Source organism: Panthera pardus, unplaced genomic scaffold (genome assembly GCF_024362965.1).
Source record: "Panthera pardus isolate Hobbes unplaced genomic scaffold, ASM2436296v1 HiC_scaffold_3, whole genome shotgun sequence".
Lineage (NCBI taxonomy): Eukaryota > Metazoa > Chordata > Mammalia > Carnivora > Felidae > Panthera > Panthera pardus.
Genome location: NW_026526876.1, coordinates 24,621,923 through 24,639,708, shown reverse-complemented (window position 1 = coordinate 24,639,708; position 17,786 = coordinate 24,621,923). Strand labels below are relative to the sequence as shown.

Below are 17,786 nucleotides of genomic sequence, written 5' to 3'. Positions count from 1 at the left end.
GGGTTCCTTGCAGGAAGCTGGTGTGTATATGGAGTGGAGAGCGTGGGGCGAACCTGGGGAAGAATCAACTGAGTTGGATCCGGAGGTGGGTGGGCTTGCTTGGACGCGCACACCCTTGAAGGGAGAGGGGATGGGGATTAGGTTGGCTTTTGTCCTTGGCAGCCCTAGGGGGCACTAGCCGGCCTGACCACCGACACCGGGACACAAAGGGGCTGTAGAGGGGTGGGCCAGGGGATCCTCTGCGTTCACATGCAACTTCCCAGGGCTGAAGGGGCTTCAGGGATCAGAGCTCCCTCCCGCCACCTTCCCGCAGGAGACCCCCTGAGGCCCAGAGAGGTCAGCCGGCCTACCCAAGACCACACAGCTAATTCAGTCCCAGCGCCCGCCCGCGCCTTTTTTCTACTTGTCTCCGGCACACGCCTTTGGGCCTTTTCAGCACCAGCGAAGCACCAAGCGAGGCATCCCTGGGTGGACAGAAACCCTGCCGGGGTCGCCCGGCCCCCGCCTCCGCGCCGCCCGCCACCTGCGATTCGCGGTCGCGGCCCGCGCGGAGGCCGTTGCCGGCGCCTCGGCCAAAGAAGGGAAAGTCCAGAGGGTGACGGCACCGGGGCGCGCGCCCAGGCTGTGCGTCAACCTGCGGCCACGGCTGACTTATTTTGGACCCGGTCGGTTACATCGGTCACGCCGAGGACGCTCCTCAAACCCGAGGTCCCCGGCACGCGCCACGCGGGCAACCGCGGCCGCGTGACACGATGTCCAGCGGGGCCCCCCCGCCCCAGCTGCCCCGGGGGCGGCCCTTGAGGGGCCATCGGGGGGCCGGGGGACAGAAGGCGACCGTGGGGACTGACTTCGACGCCTCGTGACCCCTCGCCGACCGCCCCCACTCGCAGAGAGGGGGACCGCGACCCCTCATCGGACGTGGGCTCCGCGTCTGCGAGACAGCCTCACGCTACGGGGCGTGGCGTGCGACGTGGGGGCGTGGCAGGGCGTGGCAGGGCGTGGAGCACGCGCGAAGGGGCGTGGCGCGGCGGAGCGGTGCGTGGTGCGATGGGCGGGGCGTGGCGCCGGGTTGGTTGGGGGGGGGCGGAAGGCGTGGCACGGCGAAGGGCGCGTCGTGCTGGCGCGCCGTAGCGGCCGAGGGAGGCGGTCGGTGTCTAGGCCCGGCCGGGTGAGGGTCGTGCGGTGGAAACGTCAGATCCGGGCCGTGGCCTCACGGGCTGGGATCCTGGTTGGAGGGGACGGGGGACGGTCGCGGTGGGTGGGAAGGGATGAGGCTGTGGGCGAGGCCGCCGCGGCGGAAGCAGGGGAAGACAGCGGGGGCGGGGGCGTCTCCTGGGAGCCAGGCCTGGCCTCTGCGGAGGCTTCCTCCGGGGCTGGCGGAAAGTCGAAGCGAGAGTCCCCGGGGGATCCCCCCACCCCACCCCGGCCAGCGACCTGGTTGCGGTCGCTTTGGGGCCCAGCCCAAGGTGCGGGTTGCTATAGCAACCAGCTGGGGTAACCAACTTGTCCAGGTTTGCGCAGGATGTGCTGGTTTTGGCACTCAGCACTGCAGGCCTCCAGCCCGCTGAAGCGATCCTATTCGGCCTCCCGCGGCTCCGGCCAGAGGAGACCTGGGAGGCCGGCGGAAGGCCGACCTTTCACACTGCCTTTTCAATATTAGGGTGAAGGCGCCCGGCACAGCACTTTCTCGGCCAGGCCCAAGCATGCCAGTCCTTGTAAGACAAAGACTTCAATGGGAGCCTTCCTCCTTAAAGGTAGGTAGAATACAGAAGGGCACATTTTGTTTGGTATCTTGGAACTTCAGCCCAGGTGTGGAGCAGCGAGGACGAGCGTCTGCACATATCGGAGCTTTGACGAGAGTGACCTCTGTTTGAGAATTTCTTCCACACTCTGGAACCCCAGGATTCTGGTGTCCAGCCAGAACGGACGTTAGCTGAAAATTTCCCATCAATTGTCAATCATTAAACTGTAAACATCCAGATAATTAGAAAATAATGGGGGCGCCTGGGTGGCTCAGTCGGTTAAGCATCCAACTTCGGTTCAGGGCATGATCTCACTCTCTGTGCGTTTGAGCCCGGCCTGGGGCTCTGTGCTGACAGCTCAGAGCCTGGAGTCTGCTTCAGATTCTGTGTCTCCCTCTCTCTGCCCGTCCCCTGTTCTCTCTCTCTCTCTCTCTCTCTCTCAAAAATAAAGATTTTTAAAAATTTTTTAAAAATAAAAGCAACTATGATAGGTTCCAGACAGCGAAGTTTAATTCTTTTTTCCTTTTCTAACTCAAAAAGCCTTGTGGTGAAGCAGCTGTTTGACACACTCAGAAGGAAGGATGACAGCTATACAGAGGAACACGATGTGAATGGAAGAGACCTGTCATTGTGAGTCTGGCTTTTGATTAGTCACCTGGTGTCTTCCCCAGGGTGACATGACTTTGAGGCAGTAAACTTCAGTGACTGCGATCTATTAGGAGCCTGCAGTTAAATTACAGAAATGGGCAGGATTTACATCAGTTCTCTTTTTTGTGTGGTCTGGAACATCTCTGACTCACCTTGGAAAGGCTGAGTATTTTTCATGTGGCCCTGATGACTCAGTTTGTAATATTGTTACCCAAATGACAGAAGGAAGTAGGCAATCAGGTCATTCTCTTATGGTTTTTATAACGGGAGCAGGTTCTTTAAGAGAAGAAGGGATGAATTTCATGATTTTTCTTTTCACTTTTTCAGATCCTCTTCCCAGGAAATTGATTGGAAATGGGAGGGCGGGGGGGGGAACCCGTTGTTTGGTATGAATTAAAAAAAAAGCAATCCGTTTTTCCATTCTAGGGAGAGATTATACATGCAGGTGGAGGGTAGGTAGATTAAAGTCACCTGTATGGATATGCATTGTATATTTGATTCCTTGTGTTTTTCTGGTAGATGGAAACAGTACGGCACTCTGAACATACGCTAAAAACAGCTCTCATCTCGGAGAACCCAAGGCTTGTGTCACAGTATGAGAAGTTAGATGCCGGGGAAAGGCGTTTGCTGAACGAAGCCTTCAAGCCAGACCATGATCTCTTCGGACCCATTACCTTGCATTCGCAATCGGATTGGATCATCTCCCATCCTGAGGCTCCCCAAGACTTTGAACAGTTTTTCAGTGATCCTTACAGAAAGGCACCGTCTCCCGACAAACGCAGTATTTATATACAGTGCATTGGTGTGCATTGGTAACAGGCTGGATTTGTTTGGTTTGCGATGGGGCTGTCGCCAGGGAGAGCCTGGGTTGCTAATATCATTTAAGTGGGCAGCTTTTATGATCTTTTTAAAAAAAAAAACTTTTTTTTAATGTTTATTTACTTTTTGAGAGAGAGAGGGGGGCAGAGGCAGAGAGAGAGGGAGACACAGAATCCGAAGGAGGCTCCAGGCTCTGAGCTGTCAGCACAGAGCCCAACGCGGGACCCGAACTCACGAACTGCAAGATCATGACCTGAGCCGAAGTCGGATGCTCAACCGACTGAGCCACCCAGGCGCCCCATGATCATTTCTGACATTCATCACAGTGGTGGAAGTGTTGTACCCAAATTGCCTTGAAAGAGGACATTTTGTTTCTTTCTAATTCATATTCACATCAATGAGTGATAGAGGTTTATTAAAGATTTAGAGTCCCATTTGCTTCTAATTTCAGATTTCTAATTAGAGACTGAGGTAAAGACTGAATGTTTTGGGGTGCCTGGGTGGCTCAGTCGGTTGAGCGTCCGACTTCGGCTCAGGTCGTGATCTCAGGGTCTGTGAGTTCGAGCCCTGTGTCGGGCTCTGTGCCGACAGCTCAGAGCCTGGAGCCCGTTTCGGATTCTGTGTCTCCCTCTCTCTCTGACCCTCCCGCATTCATGCTCTGTCTCTCTCTGTCTCAAAAAAATAAATAAAGGTTAAAAAAAAATTAAAAAAAAAAAGACTGAATGTTTTAATCATCTTCGAGTCTGACTTTACATGTTCTTCCACCTTACAGGCTCTCTAGGCAACACCAGAATTATCAGTGAAGAATATATTAAATGGCTCAAGGGTTACTGTGAAGCATTTTTCTACGGCTTAACAGTGAAACTCCTGGAACCAGTTCCTGTCTCTGCCACGAGGTGTTCCTTTAGAGTCAATGATAACACACAAAACCTACAAATTCACGCAGGTAAATTAAACAGTTTTACAATTTGAACTGAGTACAGGAGATCTATACATAGGTGTATATGGAGAGACATGTATGGATGTACGTATCTCACACACGCATCCCTTTTTAAATAGGGCACATCCTGAAGTTCTTAAAAAAGAAGAAACCTGAAGACGCCTTCTGTATTGTGGGAATAACGATGATTGATCTCTACCCAAGAGACTCCTGGAATTTTGTCTTTGGACAGGCCTCTCTGACAGATGGTACTCCTTTTTGACATTATTGGTAGAAATATCCTCAACTTGAGATTACTGGAAGATGTTGATAGAGGGAAAAAGTTCCAGCCAGTTATAATTTTGGTACTAAAGGCTGTATGGTATTTCTGGAGCATCATGCTGGTGTGGGAAATGTGCTGTGGATAGATTCTGATGACCTGGGTCCCTGCCCCGCTCAGCCATTCACTACCTATGTGACCTTGAGGCCAATAATACCGATTTTTTTTTAAGTTTATGTATTTATTTTGTGGGGGAAGGAGCAGAGGGAGAGAGAGAATCCGCAGTAGACCCCACACTGTCAGCATAGGGCCTGATGTGGGGCTTGAACTCAGGAACCGTGAGATCGTGACCTGAGCCAAAGTCGAGAGCCGGAGGCTTAACTGACTAAGCCACCCAGGCGCCCCTAACAATACCTATTTCGGAGAGCCCTTTTGCGATGGGTTACCTAACAGTGCTGATACATAAACAGTGTGGATACGTAAACTGTGTATATATGCCTGGCATATACATAAGGCGTTCAGCACAGCAGACAGTAGGTGTCCGAAACTGGGTAGCAAGGTGAATGAAGTCCAGTAAGGATGTTTGAACTGTCGTTAACGTAAGAGAAAGTCTTGCTGGTTGCTTTTCAATTCTTAGTTCTCTCATATAGACAGGAAACTATAGGCTGATGTACAGGTGTGTGCTTCTTGTCCTGTGTCTCATGACGTCTTGTTATTTTATTTTTGTAAAAAAGTCGACTCCAGGTTTTGATTTAAGATGTAGTCCCCTTGACTCATCAGGGCTTCTGCATGGTGATACTGGGGGTAGGAAAGGATCTGGAAGCAAATCCTATTTTTGCCTAATTTTTTTCTTCTTCCCGTCTGTCCACTTCTTTCCTCCGCACCCCTCCCTTTTTGCTGTCATCTCTCTACCTTCGTCCCCTAGGATCTGACAAGTTGGAGGGGGACAGTCCAATGCACTAAGGGGAGTGGTTGTCTGTTAGCAACGTGGCGGTGGGGAATAGGTACCTGGGACTGTCCCTATTCTGAGTTCCAGTTTGTGGACTGTCTAGGTGTTCTCGGTCTTTCACAAATGTTTCTTTGTTAGGTGTCTCCATCTCTGACACATTGATTGGGTCGGGGAGGGGGGGGACCCAGGGCACCACAGAACCTGTTCATCCCCCTTACTCCTTCATGGGGGTTTCTCCATTTACATTCCTATGGCGCCCTCTCCCCAGTCGGCATACTCTCCTGGAGACTCTGGTCACTGCTGTCTTTCTGACTTTTGTATGAGCTGTCTTTCTGTCAGAAGTAAATTTTTACGAGCTAAACTTTTATGTCCCCTTTTATTATTTACCTGACAGAGACAGAAACTTTAAAAATGTAAAACAATTTATCTGGACATTGCCAGCTGATGCATCTTATGCATTTCAAGAAGGCAGGAGGCATTTTCCCAAAATGTTTCTACTTTAACTACCCCCCCCCCGCCCTCCCTTTAAAAAAATTTTTTTTTAGTGTTTATTTATTGAGAGAAACAGAGCGCACGCGTGTGTATGAGTGGGGGAGGGGGCAGAGAGAGAGAGAGAGACACAACCCGGTAGGCTCCAGGCTCCAGGCTCCCAGCTGTCAGCACCAGAGCCTGACACAGGGCTCGAACTCACCAACAGGAGCCAGGAGCCGCCTGAACCACCCGGGCAGCCCACCCCCCACCCCCTTTTTAAGTAAGTTTCTTAACTGCTGCATGGCCTCAGAGAAGATACAGGGTTGCAGGACTGATGGGCCAGGCAGTGAGACAGTATCTTGCTACAAGTGACTGTTCTCTCCAAGTTTACGAAGATGGGGATTTTAAAACGGAGAAATATTTAATTACTAAAGAAAATAACCTTCCATTTGTAGGATTATCAGGAGGAATGTTCTCACTAGAGGTATTATAATGAAATATGCTCACACTTCCTTGGCAAGAGGACAGAGGAGGTCAGCCGTGACATGAATAGATTCAGTGTTTTCTTAACTTTCAGAATGTGCTCTTTCTCTCTCTCTCTCTCTCTCTCTCTCTCTCTCAATATCAAATACGAGGCGACATTTTCCAAGGGTGGGGTGAGGAGCATTCTCTTTGGATCAGGTTGGATTGGACAGACTTACTGTGAATTCATTTCTTTGACAAAAAAAAAAAAAAAAAAAAAATCCTTATTACTTTCAAGTAACACCTGAAAGAGACAAATAAAAGTGATCATGTCAACAAGTGCCGTCATAAAGCCATGCCCTTTAGAACGAGCTGTGCAGCAAAGCCTGTTCTCCACCTGTGCAGAGGTGGTTGCTACGAGCCTCAGGGTAACAGGAAGTCAGTTACAAGGGTGTTTATTCTGGTCACCCGACGGCAGCCACATAGTACAGTTGTGTTGTGAGCGAGGAAGGGCAGGAGGGAAGAGGGTCTGTCTGTAGGCGTGGTCTCAGGCATGGTCTCCAAGCATCAGGGCAGTCGCACGGCGGTTTTCCTCAGCCTGGTACCAGGGACATCCAGGAACTCTCCCCGACACACAGGACCTAGAGATCTGTTTATTGTGTTTTTTTTTTTTTTGTAAGTTTATTTATTTATTTATTTTGAGACAGAGACAGAGAGAGCACGAGCTGATAAGGGGCAGAGAGAGAAGGAGAGAGGATTCCAAGCAGGTTCCATGCTGTGAGCGCAGAGCCCGATGGGGGGCTCGATCCCACAAACCGTGAGATCGTGACCTGAGCCGAAACCAAGAGTCACACGGTTAACCGGCTGAGCCACCCAAGTGCCCACGTTTGTCGTGTTCTTAAAGAGTAAAGTTGGGGCGCCTGGGTGGCGCAGTCACTTAAGCGTCCGACCCTTGGTTTCGGCTCAGGTCGTGATGTCACAGCCTGTGAGATCGAGCCCCGCCTTGGGCTCTGTGCTGATGGCGTGGAGCCTGCTTGGGATTCCGTCTCTCCTCCTCTGCCTGCCCCTCCTCCGCGTGCTCTGTCTCTGTTGCTCTAAAAATAAATAAATTAACTTAAAAAAAAAATAAGAGTGAGGTCATGGGTGTGTGTTGTCCATTTTTCAACGTTCCTCTTGGAGTACTTGGTTTGGACTATTCTGGGGAAAAAAAAGACTTCTTCCGTGGGGAACAAAAACCTCTGGAACTCCCGATTTCTCGAGAATTTGGACCTCGAGCCCTTTGTGTTTTACAGGGCAGGGCAAATTGGACAGCAGCGGCAGACTTGGGTAGGGAAACCCGGGGCCAACGGCCACCTCTGTCTTGGCAAACCTCAAGCACATGAGACCGTGGGAACATGGGAGCGCAGACAAGACGCCCGGGCGGGCTCTCCTTGTTGGTTTGTCCTTCAGGAATCTTGCTCCCGTTCTCTTGCTGCTTGTCCTCCTTTTGTAGGTGTGGGGATATTCAGCTTTGCCAGGTATGGCAGTGATTTTTACAGCTCCCGCTACGAAGGCAGAGTGAGCAAGCTGCAGAAAGGATCCTCGAGTGACTATGCAGTTTTCGATAACTATTACACTCCTCAAGTGACCAGTGTTCTGCTGCTTCGTTCCTGTAAGGTGAGTTGTTGGAAAAAAAAAAAAAAAAAATCCAACAGGAGTATTTTTTAAAGAGCTCTTCCCCCCCCCATGTTTATTTATTTGTTTTTGAGAGAGAGACAGAGAGGCAGAGAGAGAGACAGAATCCCAGGCAGGCTCCACGCTGCCAGCACAGAGCCCGATGAGAGGCTCGAACTCACGAAACTGTTGAGATCGTGACTTGAGCCGAGATCAGGTCGGACGCTTAACCAACTGAGCCACGCAGGCGCCCCAAAGAGCTCTTAATTCCCTAAATTGTATGTCAGCAGTCCTTAAGGTAATATGATAAATGAATTTGTATCATTCGTATGCTTTTGATGGACATCGTGTTTGCCTGAAATTACCAATAAAAACAATTTAAATGGATACCTTGACAGTGACATTTACAGTATCTGTGCTGGAATTATGCCCTGTTAGTTATGTACAGCCTCAGTTATGTACAGCCCCACATCCTCACCACTAGTTCAATTCCAGAAGTCTGGTATGAGTAAGTAACTGACTCTTTGAAGTTGTGGTCATCAAGTAAAGCCGCTCTTGGAGGGCCTCTGCTGGCAGGTGTCTTGACAATGGCTTCCTCTTGGGCCCCAGGCTACCTTCTACTGAGGTTAGCTCCACTGACAGCTCCTGATTAATCTCCCCAACTCGTGCTCTTTGGAGAGCCTGTTTCCTGATTTTTCCCCCTTTCCTTAGCCAGAGACATAGGCATTTTCTGCAGCTGGGAAGTTCTGCCTTCATTCCTAGCCACCTCTTCAGGTTTGAGAGCTACACTGCCTGGAACAGTGTTTTCCGAGTGTGTACCCTGCATCAGCATCCGCTGGTGTGCTCGTTAATGTGGAGACGGGAGCCCCCTTCCTTCCAAACCTACGGACTCAGCGTCCCTGGGAGAAAGGACCCAGAATCTGAATCGTAACAAGTGTCCCACTTGCCTGGAGCATGGCTCTCAGGCTGGGATGATCTTGCCCCCCCGGGGACTTTTTGGCAAGGTCTAGAGACGTTTCTGGTTGGCCCAGTTGAGTAGAGGCTGTGGATGGTGCTAAGTGTCCTACAGCGCCCAGGACTGCTGTTCTCCCCACCCCCCCACACACACAAAGAATGATCCTACCCAATACATCAGGGGTCTCAAGGCTGGGCAACCCAGCTGCAGGTATACTTAAGAAATTAAGTCTAGGAAGGAAGGCAGTGTGAGTAGGGAAATGAAGGATTAAGTTTGGGGGCAGGTTGAAGTTTTGGTGATGATGGTAAGGGAGTTGCCTCCCCTACACTTGTTTCTTGGAAAAACAAAAAGAAGGAAGGGCTAACCCACTGATGACGGTGGCGCCATAAAGCTTTGATGTGAATGTCTTGCAGACTTTAACCCACGAGATCGGACACATATTTGGACTCCGACACTGCCAGTGGCTCGCATGCCTAATGCAGGGCTCCAACCACTTGGAAGAAGCCGACCGGCGCCCCCTCAACCTTTGCCCCATCTGTTTACGCAAGTTGCAGTGTGCCATTGGCTTCAACATAATAGAAAGATACAAAGTAAATGAGGGGAAGAACAAAAGGGGGAAGTGGTTATATAAGTAGCAAACTACCATTTTCTATTAGGCCCTTCTCTGGAACTATAATTTATCAGAGGAAATTAGTGCAAAGATAAGCAGGAAGCTGTGGTTACAAAAAAAGAAAACCCTGCAAAGAAATCTCATTAAAAACTGCCTGGCCCCGGAGAGCCTTACACTTGTCGTTGAGTGAGAAATGGTGAAGGAGGTAATCTGTACTTCCCATTCCCTAAGGCCAGGAGAGCTTGACTTGTTGCAGAACAGTAAACGTTGATGCGTGCGGCCGGGTTCGTTTCTGACAGCTACGGAAAATGCATAGAGATAGTTTCTCTTTCCAAATGTGGGACAGGGGTATGCAATTCACTGGGAGGAGAGGATGGGTTTCTTTACGAAGGAAGAGGGGAGGTACCGAATCTCAGGATGCGTGTGCGCATACGTGTGTCCACACGTGCCCACGAACGTGTCAGTGGCCATCGCGGGACTCCTGGTGGGTGGGACCCCGCGTGCAGGTGGCTTTACATACGTGCGTCCACCTGCGCCTCTGTGCACACTTGCAGACGTGCCCGCTTCCGCATCGGGTTAAAAGCACGCGCCCGGTGCCCCGTGGGACATCTGGCGAGCCGAGGAAAGCCTACCCCTGCCGCCCAGCAAAAACCCGTGAGGGGTGTCTTTCTCTCTGGTCTTCCCGCTCCCCCCCCCCCGGCACACTCTGACCATCACTCGTATTCCTAGCGTGTGCGTTGGAGGTAAACGCTCTTTCACCCAGTGTTGTTTCATGTGCACAAACATCTTTATCAAACGGAACATCTCCCTGGGGCAACTGAAGTCACTGATTGCGATAACGTGATTTTGAAGGCCGTGTTTTTCTCTAGCCTAAAACTGTCTTGCTCCGATTTGTTAAAATGTGCGTCTGGCTTGTGTTTTTCAAGGCGCTGGTGAGGTGGATCGAGGACGAGTCGGACAGCCCCGGAGTCAGTACGAAGCGCGGTCGTGAGGGAACCGTGGATTTACCGAAACCCGTGGACGCCTTTAAGGAATGGAAAGAGTGGATAATAAAATGCCTTGCTGTTGTCCAAAAATAAGGACCTTCACTTCACATAGGAGTAATTAAAATAAACATTTGCAGCCTCTGCTTTCATTTGGACGGAGTACTTCGTTAGAATACACTGTTTACCGATTCTGCCCGGTGTCAGGTAACAGGATGGAACCTTCTTGAAAGCACCTGAACTTTGAAATGAGGCTTATTTTTTTTAATGTTTATTTATTTTGAGAGAGAGAGAGACACTGTGTGCGAGTGGGGGAAAGGCAAGAAGAGAGAGAATCCCAAGCAGGCTGCATGCGGTCAGCGTAGAGCCCGACACGGGACTCGAAGTCACAAACCGTGAGATCATGAGGCAGACCTGAGCTGAGATCGAGAGCCGGACGCTGAAATGACTGAGCCACCCAGGCACCCCATTTTAGCATTGTGAATGATAGGAACTATAAACTCCTCTGTCTTGATAGCCTGGCCTGTGGTAGGGAGCACATCGTTTCCATTCTTCAAATATGCTTAGGTCTCGAGAGAGCCGGGACCAGCAGATAAGTAAGTAAATATTCCAAAAACTGCTGCCTGTGTCCTGAGAACGGATTTCCAAGGCACGTCATTTCCGGGGGCTGACACTTGGTTCGTTTCCTGGAGGAGGGACTCCCTCCTTTGCACCCAGGCCGGTCATCTGCTCTACTCGATCCCTTACCTGTGGCCTCTCCTTCCCAGACGGGGGCTGCCTGCTCTCCTTTTATTCTTTGCTGGTTGTCGGCTCGAGCCTCAAGGACGCAATGGCACACTTGGGTTTTCGGCAGCTTATCAAAGGTGACCTCCTGGGGCACCTGGCTGGCTCAGTTAGGCGGCTTGGTTTGGGCTCATGATCTCAACGTCTGTGGGCTGCAGCCCTGTGTCGGGCTCCTCGCTGACCGTGCAGAGCCTGCTTGGGATAGTCTCTCTCTCTGACCCTCCCCTGCTCGAATTCTCTCCCGCGCAAAATAAACATAAAATAGAATGTGACTTCTCACTAGTTACAAGTGAAGATAGTGGAACTTGTACTACAACAGACATAGGATTTGTGAGGGGTCTTGCGCATGATTTGCTACAACGGCCCTTAGGTTTGTGAGTGTTGCACTTTGCCTGTAGGCTCAGAGCAGGTGTCGGGTTGATTCCCACAATAGTGTCTCCCTCCCTTCTCTGCACTGGGAAGTGTTTACTTGAGTAGGGGGAGGCCGTGATGCGGTTACCTGTTGGCCCATGATGGCCTGCAGGGCTGGGGACGTCAGCTGGATTTCCTCAGTGGGGAACAGGTTGAAAACCACAGACTTGACACGTCTCCTCTGAGAGATCAATGTATCCTGGAAACCTAGAAATTACGGCAGATCATTTAACTGAATGCTGGTGAGGAGACTGCATTTCTCATGTTCCCATCTTAACCTCAAGGGTAAAACTTCTGGGTAATTAAACATTTTGATCTTTCGACCCTAAATTTTTTCGCTGTTATTCATTATAGTGTGATTTAAAGCACATTTTATAACTGCATCAATGGTTTTCCTGGCTACAATTCATTTTCTTTTTTTTTTTTTTTTTAATTTATTTTTGGGACAGAGAGAGACAGAGCATGAACGGGGGAGGGGCAGAGAGAGAGGGAGACACAGAATCAGAAACAGGCTCCAGGCTCCGAGCCATCAGCCCAGAGCCTGATGCGGGGCTCGAACTCACGGACGGCGAGATCGTGACCTGGCTGAAGTCGGACGCTCAACCGACTGCGCCACCCAGGCGCCCCCCTACAATTCATTTTCTTACGTGATTAAAGCTCATAAGGTCATTTAGAAAATGGTGATTTATGTTGAAACTAATTGGAGAGTGGGGCGCCTGGGTGGCTCAGTTGGTTAAGCACCGGACTTTGGCTCAAGTCATGATCTCATGGTTTGTGGCTTCGAGCCCCACTTCGGGCTCTGTGCTGACAGCTTGGAGCCTGGAGCCTGCTTCGGGTTCTGTCTCCCTCTCTCTGCCCCTCCCCTGCTCATGCTCTGCCTCTCTCTCTCTCTCTCTCTCTCTCTCTCTCAAGAATAAGACATTAAAAAAATTTTAAACTAATTGGAGAGAGAACGCTTGGTCATTCTAATATGAAAAGACAGTTAAAGGGAGTGTGGACTTTTACCGGTTGTTACAGGTTTTATTTCCTCCTTGAAAAATGTCCTATTGTCCGGTCTGTTCAGTTTTCCTCCGTTTACCTACAAGGTCGGGACGGGTTTAGTGCTGTAGGTCAGCAAGGATTACAAACCTACAAATTCAGATTTGGCTAGGTGTGTCAGTTAGGGGTTGCAGTTATTTGGAGAAGATATAAAATCCATTTGTACCTACCTTGCACTGACCAGGAAAAAAGGCTTCTAGTAAAGAATCCAATCATTCAGTCCTTTACAAGTTGGACAAATTTCATGTGACAGGGACTTATTCAGCGATCATCAATTAAGTGTATAGTATCACATTGTACTTAAAAAAAATTTTTTTTTAACGTTTGTTTATTTTTGAGACAGAGAGAGACAGAGCATGAACAGGGGAGGGGCAGAGAGAGAGGGAGACGCAGAATCGGAAACCGGCTCCAGGCTCTGAGCTGTCAGCACAGAGCCCGACGCGGGGCTCGAACTCACGGACCGCGAGAGATCGTGACCTGAGCCGAAGTCGGACGCCTAACCGACCAAGCCACCCAGGCGCTCCCGCATTGTACTTTTAGACGGTTTCCTAGCGTTAAATTAAAAAATAGAATTTGTTGACTGCAAGGAAATTGTACGTACTACGAATAAATCTTGTTTTGCGAAATGATTTTGCACTCAGTAACACAGAAATCCAGAGAGTTTGCTTTGCCAATCCCGAACGAACAAGGTAAGAGTAAAGAGAATGGATTTGTTCGCCGTCTAAACACAGTGCTAGAAATCAGTGCATCCGAAAAGCTGTTCACGTTGTCGCCTGAGTGACTAGCAGTCTCTCTGGTCAAGAGAAGGATTAAGTGTCGACAGGTTAGTCCGGAAAGCCTTGTAACGGTGACGGCTGGACAGAAGAACGTGGCCTCGTCCGGCCGGTCCTCTGGAGCCCGCGGGCCCCCGGGCTCGACCCGTGTCTCCTTTCCGCACCCCGGGGTGCCGCGCCAGGTGGCTGGGGGGCACAGGTGGTGGCCGCGGGCCGCGACGGCGCTGCACCCCCCGCCCCTCCCCCGAGGCGGCGCTGTCCCGTCCGCAACCCGAACGGCGGCGCCGTTCCACCCCGTAACCCCCCGGCGGCGCTGTCCGGTTCCCCGACCCGCGCGGCGCCCCGCCCCGCCCCGCCCCGCCGCCGCCGCGAGCTCGCGCGGCGCGTCCCCAACCCGCGCCCCCGGCCGTCCCCGCGCGCCCCCGGCCCGCAGCGAGGCCTCCTGGGAGTGGGGGCGCAGCAGCCGCGGGAAGGCCGGCGGATCGGCGCGGCGGGCGGCGGCGGAGCCGTGAGTGCGAGCGAGCGAGCGAGCGAGCGGGCTCGGGGGCGCGTGTGCGCGGCGGCGCCCGGAGGCCGCGTGGGCGCCCCTCGCGCGGTTCTGGGGACCAGCGAGAGCGGCACCGTCCAGTGCGCGTAGAGCGCGGGCCCCGGGTGTCACCTTGCCGTGCCTGGGAGGCACGTGAGCACGTGCACAAGGGGGCACGTGGACTGAGGTTGGAGCGCACAGTTTAGCCCAGTTGCAACCCGTCCTCGGTCTGAAAAAGAACATTCTCTTCTCGTCCTGGGTGGCCGCATCTCCGGCCCGGAGGCCACGCTGCACGTGCTCCCCGGCTCCGCGCGGCTCGGGGCTCGTGGCTGTAGATTCGGGCGGGTTTCTGCGCCAAGACGCACCTGCGAGGCGGCACCAGGAGGCACGAACGGGAAAGGCTGTTTCGGGGGAAGCGTCGCGCGGGTCTTCCGGGGTGTGAACACTGCTAAGGGCCTTCGCGTTCGGTGTTGACTGGCCCGCAGGTCTGGCTGTTCCCTTCCGTGGCATTGGTTTGGGTTTTGGTTGTTCACCCCCTCCCGTTACCAAGGGCCTGGTATGGCCTTTAAATGTGCTTTTATGCTTGGAATGCGGAATCGTCAAGTGTTAGTAATAACGTGCATGCTGCTCAGTTCACACGTGATGAAACAAGGCCGCGGTAGCTAAGTAAACTTGTGCACGGTAGCACCCGTGGCAAAGACAAAACGGGTCCAGATCTCCCTCATTTCGAATTGTGCTTTGTTTTGCCTCTGCCGCATGACCTCCTAAGAAGTAAAATACCACAAGCCAGAAACCTAACCGATTTTTTCCCCCAGATTGTTTATAGAAGGGGTTGTAAAAGATTAAACTTTCTTTCAACCCCTTTTCTATTTGAGTGGGGCCATCTGGGGTTGCTCAAAGTCAGAGAAATCAGTCCGAGCACTTTGTCTTAGCACCAAAAAAAAAAAGAGATTCGGTATCCAGAAAAGCCCTTGCTCCCGAGGAGGCATTTAAAAACAAAAACAAAAACAAAAAAAGTCATCATAAAAAAAAAAAAAGTCTACTGGAAAATAGGTTAAGTTAAAACAAAATCTGCTCCAGCAGTATTGTGAAAACTCAGGCTTCCATCGGCCTACCTGCCCTCCTGGTAATTTCTTCCCACTGTTTAGTCTCCGTTGGACCTACGTTTTTGCCCTTAAGCTGATTCACCCATGTAGAGCTCCCCCTGCTGGACCATTGGAGACTTAGCTCTTGGGCCACTAGGTTTGGATCCCAGGGCTTTCAGCGTCCCAGGGCCACCCAGCTTCTTTGCAGCGACACCAGACTGTCTTGAGCTGTAATTGTCAATAGGTGGCTTTTTTTTTCCCCCTTGAAAAAGCCAGTGGGGGAAAATGAAAGAAAGAAAAAGCCGATGCAAAAGGAAGAACTCATTTGTTCGCTCAACAGTATTTTGGGAGCCCCACCTACCACATGCCAAGCCCTACTCAACGCCTTGGGAATCGAGCAGTGCACAAAACACCTGCTACCGTCACGTACCAAGGGAGGAGACATAGTGAATGAGGGAAAACAAATACTTTTATAACTTTTTTTTCAGGGTAAAGAGTAGAAACAAGGACTGTGTTGGGTAGGATGGTCAGGAATGCCTCCGCAGGAAGACTTGGAAGAAACCAAACTGACGGGTGTGCCAGGGAAAGGGAACAATTGATGCTAAGGTAAGAGGCTGGTGTTTTCAAGGAACAGTTCGAAGGCCAGTTCTAGAGTGGCAGGAGCAAGGGAGGAAACAGTAGCAGCAGGCAGTGCATGAAGAACCCATTGTTAAGGATTTTAGGTTTTTATTTTTTATTTTATTTATTTTTAAAAAAATTTTTTAAATGTTTATTTTTGAGAGAGCATGAGAGAGAGAGAGACAGAGCGTGAGCAGGGGAGGGGCAGAGAGAGAGGGAGACACAGAATCTGAAACAGGCTCCAGGCTCCGAGCTGTCAGCACAGAGCCCGACGTGGGGCTTGAACTCACAAACCGTGAGATCGTGACCTGAGCCGAAGTCGGATGCTCAACCGACTGAGCCACCCAGGCGCCCAGGATTTTAGGTTTTTAAATGTGATCGTGTCTGATTTGTGCCTTGAAAGGATTATTGTGGGGCGCCTGGGTGACTCAGTCGGTGTGAGCGTCAGACTCTTGATTTTGGCTCAGGTCATGATCCCAGGGTCGTGGGATTGAGCCCCACATTGAGCTCAGTGCTGAGTGTGGGGCCTGCTTGGGATTCTATTTCTCTCTCTCTCTCTCTCTCCCCTGCTCTCCGTCCCTCCCCTGCCCCCTCCCTCCCTCCTTTCCTCTGCCCCACCCCCCACTCCCATGCACTCTCAAAAAAAAAAAAAAAAGTATCGTAAGGCTTCTATATGGAAATTTAAAGCAGGAAAATTAAAGCAAAAGTGGAATTGGGCAAACCAGCTAGATGATTATTGCAGTAATCCAGCTAAGATGCTGTTGGCTTAGATCAGGGGTCCTGGTAGAGTTGGCGAAAGCAGGTTCTGGCTATATTTAGAAAGTAAAGCCAATAGGATTTGGGGAGGAGCAGGTTTGGGGAGGAGGGTCGGGGGTTCCACTGAGGACATGTGAAGGTGCAAATGCCTGGTTGGTGTCAGGTGCTGTCACACAGGCGTGCGTGAGTCTGGACCTCAGCTGCAAAGGCAGATCTTAGAACAGGAGTTGTCGGTGTTGGGAAGGAACTTACGGCTTTGGTTGAATTCTAGGGGTGACGTTGCTAGGATAGTTGCCGGGCTTTTCTTGAGTTGCTGGAAAGGTCTATAAAGAATATAAATACGTGGCCACAACGTGTATCTTCTCTGCATAATATTCGCTGAACTCTATTTAAAAAGCCTTTACAGATAAAGTGTTCTGGGATATCACTTTTGCTCTCCAGTTTTCCCTCTAGGAAATCCGTAGTCACTGAAGTAATTTTGGTTCGGACGTGAGAGTTTCTCTTCCAGGAAAAGCCAAGTTGTCGGTTCTTGAACTCGTCACTTTTCTGGTTTTGCACCCTCAGGGAGTCCTTACAAAAGCCGAACACCAGGGGGAGCTAGTGTCCTTACTTATACAAAGGCTGGCCCACCTGTCGGGAGATTGTAGCCCTCATTTATTTGATTTATTTGATTAACATGTGCATGTATAACATGTACACCGAAAACGAGGACAGCTTCTCTTTTCTCCATGCAACTGCTGCTTATAGGATTGACCTTTTAGCACAGAACATGTCGGAATTGTCTTTAAATTGGTCGTTTCAAGCAATGCTCATAACCAAAGGCAATAGTATCTGAACTTTGAATCCCTATTAGTGAGTCTGATATCTGGGAGCTTTTTACAATAAGCATTCGTGATTATATCTGATTTAGGATATTTGAGAAAGAGTACAAAAATCTAAATGTAATGTAAATACCTCTGGGTGATTTGAATGGATAGCAGGCCATGGGAGCCCGGACTTAGGATCTATATTTTCCCTTCTGTTTCCGTATCACCAGGCATTAAGCCAGAGGAAAGGCAAATAAATGCACAAAGGCTACATGACACATTATGGAAGTACAAAACTGACACCTTTGTTTAAAGGTTTGGAGCCACTGTATCCATTAAGGATACATTCGTAAGGATACATCAGGGATGCATTTGTCTGAAAAGAGACGTGATCTTCATTCATTTTTACCTCTGAAATAATTTTACTTTTGGCGAGGGAAGTAGTCTTCATTTATACCGGACCGTTATTAAGTCGACAAGGTTAAAGCAGAATCTCCTT

At 50.5% G+C, this 17,786-nt stretch overlaps 2 protein-coding genes across 9 annotated transcripts in view; both read left to right on the top strand.

The window, feature by feature from the left end:
• Positions 1 to 1,082: 1,082 nt before the first annotated feature.
• Positions 1,083 to 12,015, top strand: AMZ2 (archaelysin family metallopeptidase 2). Of its 5 annotated transcripts, none has more exons than XM_053892552.1 (9): positions 1,083 to 1,168; positions 1,661 to 1,754; positions 2,283 to 2,372; positions 2,910 to 3,192; positions 3,982 to 4,155; positions 4,269 to 4,397; positions 7,783 to 7,946; positions 9,312 to 9,488; positions 10,435 to 12,015. In XM_053892552.1, the coding sequence occupies exons 4-9, from the start codon at positions 2,910 to 2,912 to the stop codon at positions 10,585 to 10,587; spliced, it is 1,080 nt and encodes a 359-aa protein (XP_053748527.1). In that variant the 5' UTR covers positions 1,083 to 1,168; positions 1,661 to 1,754; positions 2,283 to 2,372; the 3' UTR covers positions 10,588 to 12,015. The 5 variants fall into 5 exon arrangements, with proteins under 5 accessions (XP_053748527.1, XP_053748526.1, XP_053748529.1 ...); XM_053892551.1 differs by having other exon boundaries at positions 1,117 to 1,228; XM_053892554.1 differs by lacking the exon at positions 1,083 to 1,168 and adding an exon at positions 1,232 to 1,254.
• A 1,876-nt stretch (positions 12,016 to 13,891) lies between these two features.
• The window catches only part of ARSG (arylsulfatase G), a 107,709-nt gene continuing 103,814 nt past the window's right edge, over positions 13,892 to 17,786 (top strand). For all 4 annotated transcript variants that reach the window (XM_019466437.2, XM_019466436.2, XM_019466441.2 and 1 more), the window contains exon 1: positions 13,892 to 14,004. The gene's annotated coding sequence lies outside the window, so the exon portion shown is untranslated. The remainder of the gene's footprint in view (positions 14,005 to 17,786) is intronic.

Excerpts from the sequence above, each read along its gene's own strand:
- AMZ2 (XM_053892552.1), top strand. The coding sequence starts at position 2,910 with ATGGAAACAGTACGGCACTCTGAACATACGCTAAAAACAGCTCTCATC. Across the intron at positions 4,156-4,268 it reads AAACCTACAAATTCACGCAG|GGCACATCCTGAAGTTCTTA; the intron begins GTAAATTAAACA and ends CTTTTTAAATAG. Across the intron at positions 9,489-10,434 it reads ACATAATAGAAAGATACAAA|GCGCTGGTGAGGTGGATCGA; the intron begins GTAAATGAGGGG and ends GTGTTTTTCAAG.